This window comes from Poeciliopsis prolifica, unplaced genomic scaffold, assembly GCF_027474105.1.
Source record: "Poeciliopsis prolifica strain line A6 unplaced genomic scaffold, Auburn_PproV2 SCAFFOLD026, whole genome shotgun sequence".
Classification (NCBI taxonomy): Eukaryota; Metazoa; Chordata; class Actinopteri; order Cyprinodontiformes; family Poeciliidae; genus Poeciliopsis; species Poeciliopsis prolifica.
This window is the reverse complement of record NW_026562401.1, coordinates 2,695,256-2,707,329: the sequence shown is the minus strand read 5'-3', so window position 1 is coordinate 2,707,329 and position 12,074 is coordinate 2,695,256. Positions and strand designations below refer to the sequence as shown.

General features: G+C 37.8%; 1 protein-coding gene across 1 annotated transcript; it reads left to right on the top strand.

The window, feature by feature from the left end:
- The first annotated feature begins 10 nt into the window (after positions 1-10).
- On the top strand, positions 11-11,604 carry erp44 (endoplasmic reticulum protein 44). Its single transcript, XM_055047780.1, has 11 exons — positions 11-186; positions 4,257-4,329; positions 5,270-5,309; positions 5,528-5,643; positions 7,241-7,425; positions 7,526-7,641; positions 7,726-7,900; positions 8,084-8,195; positions 8,295-8,436; positions 10,918-11,020; positions 11,104-11,604. Exons 1-11 carry the CDS (start codon positions 127-129, stop codon positions 11,209-11,211), a joined length of 1,230 nt encoding a protein of 409 aa, XP_054903755.1. The 5' UTR covers positions 11-126; the 3' UTR covers positions 11,212-11,604.
- Positions 11,605-12,074: the final 470 nt, after the last annotated feature.

Genomic DNA, 12,074 nt, shown 5'->3' with positions numbered 1-12,074 from the left:
TGGCTCGGGTTTCCGTGGTCACCCTGAGTTCTGTTCGCCGTTTGTTTCCTGCTACAGAGAAGAGCGGTGTCGAGACTGACCGGGAAGGCTGAACAAGACCACCTCCTCCGATAACCACAGCATACAATGAAACTGTTCGCAATATCTCCATCTCTGGATATCCGTTTCGCCGCTGTTATATTGGTGGTAAGCGTCTTTTTTTGCAGCCGGGGACAGTACGGTCACTAACAGATGGAGCTAATGTTAGCTAAATTTTGCTCGCTGGTCAACTGTACTCCCATTAAAAGCTTGAATTCATGTTAAAATATAAGAGACGTGTTTATTAAAATTCAAAATGCGGTGATAAAGTTGAAATTTTGTTACATTTTGTTGAATGAGCAATGGACTAGTTAGCAGTAGGTGCTACCTACTCTTATGTATTAATTGCAGTGAAGTCATTGCTAATTGCTAGCACGGTTTTTGAAAATTATTGGTTGCCCTACTGTTTGGACGGGTTAAGCGTTTGTTGTTGTTTTTCTGCACATAGTTATTGTCGTACTTTTCCTGTCGCTATGTATGTGTGTCTCTGAATGATGCTCGCCGGTTGGTAAATTCCTCTGTTGTGGCTCATTCTCATTGGCCGACAACCCGGAACTAACGGGAAGCTTAGTTTGGCCCTGAAATGAAAACTTCTCTCTGAGCTGCAGAGACCTATGGTTTGATGGGTTTAACCACGGCGAAAGTGGCAGTTTGTGGGTCTGCAGGTGTTACATGGCATTCTGTGAAGCCAGAAGCGATCAGCAATGAAATTACACCGTTTTGAAATAGATTGTTGTCAATTAGTTATAGCAGTTCTGCAACTTGTGGCTCCTAACAACTTGAATATTAAACGATACAGAAATGGGGAGACTATTATATTATAAAGTTATCCGGAATGCAAGTTTTCTGAGTTATTTATGCTTTGTACTATATCTGCATTGAATTTTAAAAATGACACTGATGGGGGAAAAAAATCACCCTTGGTGCCTTTTATTTCAGAAAGCTGCAAAATGATTAATTTCTCTTTGACGCGGATTATCCATTATTATATAGTTATTATGATTTTTTTTCGAGTTGAATATTCTGATTGGAAGCTTGCATGTCTCAAAACTTGAAAAACTGTTTTTTGTAGATGTTATTAGTTCTAAAGTTTAAACATAAAAATAAATTGACTTTGGTTCTTTAGTTTAATTAAAAAACGGGTCTAAATCTGCTCTCAGCAGAGTAACACTTTAACAAGGTATTATTAGCTGGCTAATTAACCTGTACTCAGCTGATTTACAGACATGCTGCTCTTGGTATCCCTTTCCTAGTTTTACGAAAGAGTAAGGTGTAATATTCAGATACACAAATAACGTTTTCTTGTAAGACAAGAAAATTATAGTTGTTTTATTTATTGTTTTTTCTTTCTCAATTAACTGATTAGCAGTATGCAGCAGCAGGCGGCGGAAATACATTAATGCTTTTGACAGCTAAAGAAACCCCCAGCTCACCAACCCATTTCTCTGGCATCGAATTATCAAGACTTTTAAGCTGTAGGAACAATATGACAAAAAATTATAGTGGTTTTGAAACTGCAACTTTTTACAACCTTGGTGTGCTTTCATACTCATCAAGAACGTGTGGGTAGATAATAGAAACCAGATTAGATATTAATTATTAGCACAGGAGTAATTTAAGTCTTCCTTTTATACATGGACGTATGGAAATGATAGTGGCATTTCCACTGTCATTTGTTTATGAACATATTTATCCAGCTTTAAATGTGTTTGTGTTCTTCTCACATCCCGGTTAAAGCGGATTTTTAGTCATCTTGGATCACACCTCATATATTAAGCATATTTTAAAAGTCTTGACATGTCATAGAACTTTTTACTAAAGTGGATATGACAGTGAGTGGCATTATCAACTTGAAATGAACAGAAAAAGGGAACTAGGTGGAAAGGGAAAAAAATATGTTAAACGTGTCATACTGTAAAAGGTGACACAACTTTGGTGTTTTCACCTTCTGCACACTTTTGCTCTTCTGACCTTTACCTTCATTATCACCAGAAGATTTATTTAGAGTTTATAAATGCAGTAATTTATACATAAATAACTATAATTAACATAGTTATGAACCCATCCATTAAACAAACTTGACATGACTTTAATATTTAGTGTAGCATTAGTTGCATACTATGCTACTGCTAAAATGCAAAAGTTTTGACCTACATATACTTACGGACAAGCAGTGAAAACCTTCTTACATGACTATAAGCAATTCAGTAAAGCACATTTTTGCATAATTGACATAGTATCTGCTTTAAGGTTAAGCCTTGGGAGTGGCATTTTGTTTATTGTTTTTCCACATTGATTATTCTGACTTGAAGCCTGCGTCTTTCAAAACCTGAAATTCTGGTTTAAAAATATCAGGGCTTGTTTTAAAGATAGATAAGAAACATTAATGTCAAAAAGGAGGCAGCTATTATAGAATGTCTCTTTTATTTCTGGCCAAACATTGCTTCACTCAGGAATGCAAAAAATTCTGCACACACTACCTCATAAAGTAATTTAAAATATTAGTTTGAAGGAAATGCCAATTTATTAACAATAAAACAAGAAAATTCCAGGTTGATAAGTATCTATAGCCTTTGTTTTGTCAGTTAAAATAATATTTTAAACAGAAAGGTCCGTCTTCTTAAAAATATGGAGGCAGTCAGCCAATGGTTCTGCTGATGTTTTCAGGAAACTCGGTGCATTGATAGCAGTCTTCAGATTATCTGCGCTGTTGGGTCAGGTGTCTCTCATCTTCCTCCTGATGATACTCCTTAGATTCTGTATGGGGTTCAGGTCAGCCCAGTTTGCTAGCCAGCCAGAAACATCATGGTCCCTGATCCAGGTATGGTACCTTTGCCAGTGTGAGCAGGTGCTACAAACTGTTGCAAAATTAAACCACCATCTTGATAAAGCTTGTCAGCAGATGGAGGCATGAATTGCTCTATCATTTCCTGGTACATGGCTGCAGTGTTTGTGGACTTCAGAAAGCTCAGTGGCAGCCCTAATCATCACTAAATGTGGCAAGTTCAAGTACAATGTATTCTGATGTCATTCCTCCTCATTCTGGAACCTTGATTTCTAAATGAAATGCAAACTTTACTTGTGTTTGTGCAACTTTAGACTTCTGAGCAGCAGGCCTGTTTTCTCCTTTACCTATTAAGACACTGTGTAGCTTTCTGCAGGTTTTGCCTGAGTACAGTGGCCTTGATGTGCTGACTCCAGCTTTAGCCCACTACTTGTGAAGCTCTCCCAAATTCTTGAATTGATTTTCTTGACAATATATATACATAATTTAAAAGTTGTACCTATAAAATTACAGTTTGTCAAATGGCATTTGAGTGACTCTTACGATATGAGAGACAAAAGATTTGGTCAGATGAAACAAAGAAAGTATTTTTCCTGAATGCCAGGTGTCATGTGTTCAGGTACAACTCATCACCTGGTGGGCAATGAAGCATGGTGGTGGCCCCATCACACTGTGGGATGTTCTCAGGAAGCAGGACACTAGTTTGAACTGCAACAATTCACAGAGACATCTTTGGCAATAACCTGCTGCAGAGTACAGTGGACCTCAAACTGGGGTGAAAGTTCATTTTCCAACAGGACAATGCACACAGCAAGCATTAAGAAGGAGTGGCTTCTGAAGAAGTTTGTAAATGTCATGGAGTGAGCCAGCCAGTGCCCAGACTTTTACCTGATCGATCCTCGCTACAGAAGAATAAAAATGTCTCCATCGATATTCTCCTACAACCTGATGAAATTTAAGAGGTTCAGCAAAGGTGGTAGAAAATGCTTTTAAAATAGATACAATGGTTGCAGCTTTGCACTAGGAAGGCCTGAGTCTGTATTTTCTTGCAGAGGTAGTTCAACAAAGTATTAATCGACTACTTTATTAATACTTGGCATATCAAATTGAATAAAACTATCTTTTATGGAATTTGTTATGATAGGATATTGTATGTAGAATTTTGAGGGGAAATTATTTTCTGTCGTATTATAACAAAAGGTGAAGCTCTGTGAACGTTTTCCCCATGCAATGTGGGTAACAATCTGTTATCAATCCAGAGTTGCGAAAGCTACAGTTTCCGACTTACCCTTGTTGGAGGTTCTGTTTGTCTGAGCCACACAAATGCATCGTTTTTTATCTGCTGTGTTCATACGCTCAGCTTTAATTGATGATGTTTCTGATTCATCTATAGGTGATGGGCCTCTCCACTCCAGGGCAAGCAGAAATCGTCAGTCTGGACTCATCTAACATCGATGATGTCCTGAGTAAGAAATTACATTTGATGTACTTAGATGAAACAAGTTTGACATTTGCTCCATTTGATGACTATCATTTATGTGTGTATTTCTGAAATAAATATCTAATTTTGGATGAAATTATTTTGAAACAACCTGTCTTTCTTTTTATCAAGCTGTAGACAAGGCAGATAAATGTTAGCATGAGAGGAAAAAAACATTCTTACTACACTGCCATTTAATTTTAGAGCTTTTTGTAATATCGACTTTTGCACTTGCTCTCCTACTATTTTTGGCTCAGTGTATAATATATAGAAACTAGGAATTGTCATATTTCCATAAGTATATGTTTTTGTTTCAATAACAAAATACTTGGCTTATTTAAGAGGGTTTGATTATGAAAATACATATTTTTTAAGGGGATAAGACTACAGAAAAATCTCCTTATTGTGTTATAATTGTTGATCCAACCAAACCATTACTGTCATAAAATAACTTCCTTTGTTAACACAAAAAAAAAACATTGTAAAATAACTCTATAGTCTCAAATGCTCCAATTAGGGAGCTTTTGAGCAAGGCTGCAATGAAGTTTTCTGTTAACAACCTGAGTTAAAAATTTTATAGCCAATTGGAAAGTTGGCTATAGTTTACAAGTAGATAATTTGCAAGTGGTATTTAAATGTGCCATCTCGACCTGTCTGCCTGTCCAGCCATGAAAATTTCCGCAGAAGCGTAAACAAGAATCGGATAGTCTAAAAAAACAGCAATACTGAATGAATATACTGATTGCAATAAAGTTCAGCTAGGCCTATACATCATAAATAATTTTTATTATGTCAGACATTATTGTTCATGAAATAGTAAGATGATGGTCTCGTTATATTGAGAAAATCACACAAAAATATATTCATATTATTCTTCAGTGATAATAAACTTGTATTTTTGTATTGATTTTGTGTCTTTCTTGCAGATAATGCTGGGGTTGCATTAGTCAACTTTTACGCTGACTGGTAAGTATTTCTTTTCGTTTATGATACTTTTTGATATTTTTGTATTATTTAAGTTGCATTTAAATTGAGTTTTTGCAAAACTTGATATCTTCTACCCTAAGTAGAAAATAGTTCTTCTAGCTTTACCATTTGATTTATTTTATTACCTTTTTAATGTTTTTTTTTACCTGAAATATGTCCGGTTGTGCAAAGTGGACACAAATCTAAACTTTCTGCAGGTGTAGATTTAGTCAAATGCTCCATCCGATCTTTGAGGAGGCGTCAAACATCGTGCGGGAGGAGTTCCCTGATACCAAGCAGGTGGTGTTTGCTCGTGTCGACTGTGACCAACATTGTGAGTAATACTTTCCTTACCTGCTATTTTGTGTGTTCTCTAACTTTGTTCAAGACGTTACTAAAAATACGACTTGCAACGTTCCTGTGAGCAGCGCATGACCAGTAATCGTTAAAGTGAATACTGCACCAGCGTAGAATTTAATGTAAAGAATGGGTTTTGTTAGAACGGAAAAAGTAAAATATTTTAAACTTCGTGAAAATGTTTTGAATAATATTGGTTGTATGTTTTTGAGCTGTCTTCTTGATGGCCAAGTGTCTTGTCCTAGACTTGCCCTAGTTTATCAGAAGTGAAGTCACGACTTTATAGAGTTTCTGCTGAGCGTTAAAAAGCCTTAAACTGAAAACCCTTAAATTTAGGTGTTAAAAAAAGTCCTGAATTTGTACAGATTTACCAAAACTGGTCTGAAATTCTGTAAAGTCTTAAACTTAGATGCTTATTTAATTGTTTGTTTATTTTTCCCATGTACTTTTTTTTTATTTTGTCTTTTTAATTTGTTTTGCCTGGAATTGGACAGACAGCATTTATTTGGTATGTTTGTTGTGGTTCAGTCTGAGGGATTTGGGTGACTTAAGCTGCAACCCCTCTAACTGTCTTTTAGACCTTTATTTAAGCAAATAAAATCAAAAGATCTTGTTACAATATGTAATATCATAAATTGATTATTATTTAAATAATAATTTAAACTTAAGTTTTTTCATTAAGTTGATCCTAAATTTTAGTTATAAAGGGCCTAAAATGTTCTCAGAAAGTCTAGAAAAATAACTGAAAGTTGCAGATATTTTGCTCACTGACTGCATGATGTCAGCTTCATTAAGACAAATGAAGACTTTGCAGCTCTTCTGTAGAGCCATTTGACTGCTATAACTTAATAAATGTATTACTCATTCAAGAAAAAATATCATATAACTGGAAGCTCAACTTCATATAAGCTTTGCATATTCAAAAAGTATCTTAAACATGTAATAAATAAAAAATATATTTGTTGTCTCAGTTTGGTTGCAAGTTTTAGCTAAAATGTAAAAACATATTTGCGTTTGTGTTGCTGCTCTGCTTTATTGTAGGTTTAATCACTTTACGTTGTTTGAGTATATGCTCAAAAAAATCCAACAAACTTTATGTGGGAAGGGAAAGAGATGCACAGCTATACTTTATATTTGATGCACATGTTCACACGGAGATGCCCATCACACCAGAGCCCACACACGTAAGCTGCCAGCTTCAGCCTTTTGAGATAAAGCAAATTAAAGAGAATTATTGATGACCTGCAAACTGTTTGAAGACTAATGACAAAACTGCTGCATCCTGTGAAGACTGGAGGCTTAGAGACGCCCCGCGGAGAGATTGACACCTGCCACACATGCACACACACACTCATTCAGTGTGCACAGCGAGAATATTTACTCCTGGCGGGGGGGCTGCTTTCATGTGGGAGATCAGAGCTCGGAGCTGACTGAGGGCTGGGCTTTCAGGCTCTGGTTTAACTGCTGTCTCTGTCACCGCTCCGCTCTTCATCTCCATGTGGTTGTTTTTTTTCTCTTTGCATCTCGCTCTTCATCAGTTCACTCGCCTAACTCCTCCTTTTCCCCGTGTGTAGCCGACATAGCTCAGCGCTACCGCATCACCAAGTATCCGACGCTGAAGTTGTTCCGCAACGGGATGATGATGAAGAGGGAGTACAGAGGTCAGAGGTCGGTTACCGCTATTGCTGACTTTATCCGCCAGCAGCAGGTCGACCCTGTGAAGGAGATACACTCAATGGAGGAGGTCAATACTATAGATGTGAGTGCCAAAAGCATTATGTCTAATGACATATAAACATTTATGACTGAATTGAATCGCACAGGGTCATCATTTAACTCTTTACACTTTAACTCAACAGAGAAGCAAAAGAAACATTATTGGATACTTTGAACAAAAGGACTCTGACACCTACCACACATATGAAAAAGTTGCCAACATCCTCAGAGACGACTGCACCTTCTCCGCTGCGTTTGGGTGAGCTCACCGACATTTTTACAGCTACACAGTTTCTCACTGAATGTTTACTTATATGTTTGTTCTTGACCTTTGTCTGACCAGAGCGGTGTCAGCGTCTGAGCGCTTCAGCGGAGACAATGTCATCTACAAGCCCGTGGGTGAGGGCGTCCCTGACCTGGTCTACCTCGGCTCCCTCACCAACTTTGACCTGACGTACTCCTGGGCGCAAGACAAGTGTGTGCCTCTAGTTCGGGAGATCACCTTTGAAAATGGGGAGGTTTGTTTACCTGGTATTTCTGCTGAATATTTCATAGAAACGATTCATGTTGGCACTTGTTCTGATAAATATGAACGCATGAATCAGGTTGCACCAAAATCTGTCCTGAAAGGCAAATCGGGCATCCATTTAGTTTTTGATTCATACACTGATTCTTTTCGTGGGCGTGTGTGTGATTTCCAGGAGCTGACCGAAGAAGGACTTCCCTTCCTCATCTTGTTCCATCTTAAAGAAGATTCTGAAAGTTTAGAAACGTTCCAGAATGAAGTAACTCGACAGCTCATCAGTGAGAAAGGTAGGCAGCATTTAGAAGATGTTGTCAATTTAGATTTTAATCAGTCACAACTTCCTCTACGCAAAGATGGTGTTCGTGAAATGTATGCGTCTCTGACAGGATCTATAAACTTCCTTCATGCGGACTGCGATAAGTTCCGCCACCCTCTGCTCCACATTCAGAAAACTCCGGCTGACTGTCCCGTCATTGCCATAGACTCGTTCAGGCACATGTATGTCTTTCCTGATTTCAAAGACCTCACGTAAGTACTTGAGTCATTTCAAATAATACAAAAGTTTCTTGCATTCCACTTCAATCTGAACTCTTATTTCAAAGATCAGTCAAAATTATCAAATGCTTTTATTTTGCGAGAAATTAGAAATAAATTTTCTAAGATTTTCAGTTTGAGTGCTCAGTTTTATGTCTTTAATAAGTTGTTTGCCACCAGTTTGAGGAGAAACACTAAGAAGTTTATACCTTCAACTCTCCTTATGTTTTCAATTCTCTGCAGCTGCACTGGATACTGACCTCAGTTCTGTTCAGAGATCTTTGTCAGGATCAGCATCTGCGCATCCAATCAAACTCAAAAATCCAATATGTCTACAGCTTCGGCCCAAGCGTAGTGAAAATGAAAACAATTTATTTGCACTTCTGAGAATTTGCATCCTATTAAAGCATTGTACTTACCAACCTCTAGTTAATTCTAACCCTGACAATTAGCAAATTTCACTATTTTTCTAACGCCCTGAACTTGTGTGTGTGCATGTGTGTGTGTGTGTATGTGCGTGTGTGTGTGTGTGATCATAACTCCAACTTCTGAGGCAAAGCGAGCTGAGCGAGGTTTGCATAAATAGCTTCAAATGTTATCTCGTGTTTTTAGTTTTTTGAGATGAGTCAAAAAACTCTGTTTTATAGGGACCTCCTCCCGCTCACATACGGTGCGACATCACTGCTTCTTTTAATGTAAATAATCAATAACTGAATAATATTTTTATTGGATTTCTTAGAATGATGTGTATGGACAGGCCAGAGCTTTCCAAAAACTGGAGGTTTGAAATCAATCAAAACTTTCTGGTTGGTGCATCTCTAATATAAGTTAATGAAATTTGGCTTAAATGGTACTTGTAATTGATAAATAAATCTTGTTTTATATGCGGTGGGAAACATTCCTTTGAAGAGTTCTGACTGATGATGAGTTTTGTGATGTATCACTCACATGCGTGTGTAATTGTTTATAATGAGATCCGTTCATGATCAAATGAATTTTGTCTAAAACACACACACACACGCACGCACACCCACACTCACACACACACACAAACTGCTGAACAGCAGATAAATGCCACACCTCCTAAAATCTGTCCTTTATGAATGGGCCAGGACACCGGAGCTAATGTGACATGATTTGGCACGTGCAATAAGTCCTAAACTAATCCAGTCTAATCTAATTTAATCTTATTTATTCTGGTCCCCCAACACACCCCCACAATCAGGCCCTGATCAGATAGACAGTAGCCTGGAGGACTTTACCAGCTCCTTCACAACCTAATTACATCACATCAGCACTGCATGTGATGCACACAGCTTGTAATTACATTAGTACACAGTATGTTATATATACATGTTTGTTTATGTGTGTCCTGATGTGTCACACTGGTGAGTTTGATGTGGCACTAGCACACGACCCGCCCATCACTCGGATCAACTCATAAACCAGATTAGATTTCTTTTCATGCTTCAACTCATCGGCTGTTTGGTCTCATGGCGTCTCTTGTCTCCGAACAACTTTGCAGCTCCACCTCGTCTCTGTTGGATATGTGTGGAAAAATCATCTTAAGAATGGAGAAATTTTTATTTCCAGATTTTATTCCTTATTTTTCAAGGGTGGACTGATTTTATGCATCCCCCCCCTCACCACAATTTAATAATTCAATAAGGGCAAAACTATGACTTTTAAATTAAAATCTGTGTATTTAAGTATTAGATGCAACACAAAGTGATTGTATTTCCCAAGCTTTTTGGTTTCCTTGTATTTTTATGGTAAATAGAGCCACATCTACTCATTGATTTATGCTCTAAGCTACACTGTAGTCCACAAAAATCTGATTTTAATTGTTGTACTAGAACATGACTAACAATAGCAAATGTTTTCAAATGAAGACTGATGAAGATCCCGTTTTGATAGCTGATCATGGACAAAATATTTATTCAGTTTTCTTCATTGAAGCTCAAAGTAATAAGCTGGTTGCTTTTAAGTTAATTAGAAAATGTTGCAAAAACCTTTTGAATCTTTGGATTTACAATTCTTTTCCTCTAAGAAAAAGAAATTACATCTTTATTTAACTAAAATAGTTCATGCTTAGTATATTGTTCAGTAGGTAAAAAAACTGCAATATTAGTGGTGATTAGTTATTTTTTTTCCCACAATAATTTCTTTTGAGCTGATGATTTTGACCCACATAACATACGATACAGCTTATCAACTTGATGTTACATTTAATTACCATTTGTAAACTATGAAGTTTAACCGTCTACGTTTCATATTTAAAGCCTGACGGCCATGTAAATATCTGCCATAAATTCATGACAGAACTTCATATTTATTCTTTAAAGATGGGTCAAAGACATTTGGAAACAGGATTTAGAGACATAAGAATCTTTGACTTCATACTGATAGTAAATGAGTTTCATTAAGCCAATTTTGTTGAAGGTTTGTTTCACTTTGTTGTATTTGTTCCCTCAGTATTCCTGGGAAGCTAAAACAGTTTGTTTTGGATCTTCACTCCGGAAAGCTTCACAGAGAGTTTCACCACGGTCCTGACCCCACAGACAGCACACCTGGACAGGTCGGCCATTTGGTTTATCCACAGGAAGTCCGCTTTTATTGTGAAGTGCTGCAGCTTTAGTTCAATCTGACTATTGTTCTCAGGAGGCGGAGAAAGAGGTGGCCAGCAATCCTCCAGAGAGCTCGTTCCAGAAGCTGGCACCAAGCGAGACCCGCTACACCATCCTCAGACGGGACCGTGACGAGCTGTGACCTAACCAGCCCTGCAGGGATCCTGAGACTCAATGCCACGCCCCAGGGTCAGGGAGGGGTCAGGGTTGGGACAGGCCAGAGGGACAGAAGAGTAACACCCAACACCCTTACTGGAAAAATGGAGAAGGAGGACGACAAAAAGAAGAACAAGGAGAGAGCGGTCCATCACATAATGTTGGAGTAGCCTATATTTTCATAACTCTTTGTCATGCAATTTTTATTTTGATTTAGGAGAACGGGGGATGAAGAAGAAAACGTGTGTGGGCAGGGATCTGGGGCATTTAGGAAATAAAGAGAAGTTTACTTTTATTTCTTTGGAGGTTGTAAATATGTTTGTGCTACGTTGGAATCACAATGTTGGTCTAAATTAAATGCAGAGTTTTCTTTATTTTATGTAGTCTCTTTGTCATCCCGTTTGTTTTTCTGCCCTGAGCATCAAACCATGTCCTCACTCCAGTTGTGCGGTTCTTATCTGTCTGTGGGTTGTTCCAGTTCAGCCTGTCTCGATTCAAGATGCTCCTGTTATCTCATTAACCTCAAGGCTGCATCTCCGCCATGACCAACTCCTGTCTAATTCATTTGTAGAGCACATGTTAAAACATTATGCCTGTTTAAAGTAGCTTTATTTCAATGTCTCCTCATCAAATAGACGGGAGAAAGAAAAAAAAAAAGACGCCTCGTAGGAGTAGCAACTTTTCTAATCGAGACTGAACTGTTCCATCCTTCTGGGATGCAACCTTTCTCTCTCTGGTACTGTTTGCATTATGACGTCTCCTCAAATGCTCCTGGGATATTTTTATGTTCTATTTTTACTGTACGGTGCCACAGAGGGGGGTATTTATCTGTTTCTGTCATTAGTAATG

Bases quoted from the DNA above. Each gene is read 5' to 3' on its own strand.
- erp44 (XM_055047780.1), top strand. From the start codon at position 127: ATGAAACTGTTCGCAATATCTCCATCTCTGGATATCCGTTTCGCCGCT. The intron at 5,644-7,240 runs GTGAGTAATACT...CCCCGTGTGTAG, and splicing joins TGTCGACTGTGACCAACATT to CCGACATAGCTCAGCGCTAC. The intron at 7,901-8,083 runs GTTTGTTTACCT...TGTGATTTCCAG, and splicing joins TCACCTTTGAAAATGGGGAG to GAGCTGACCGAAGAAGGACT.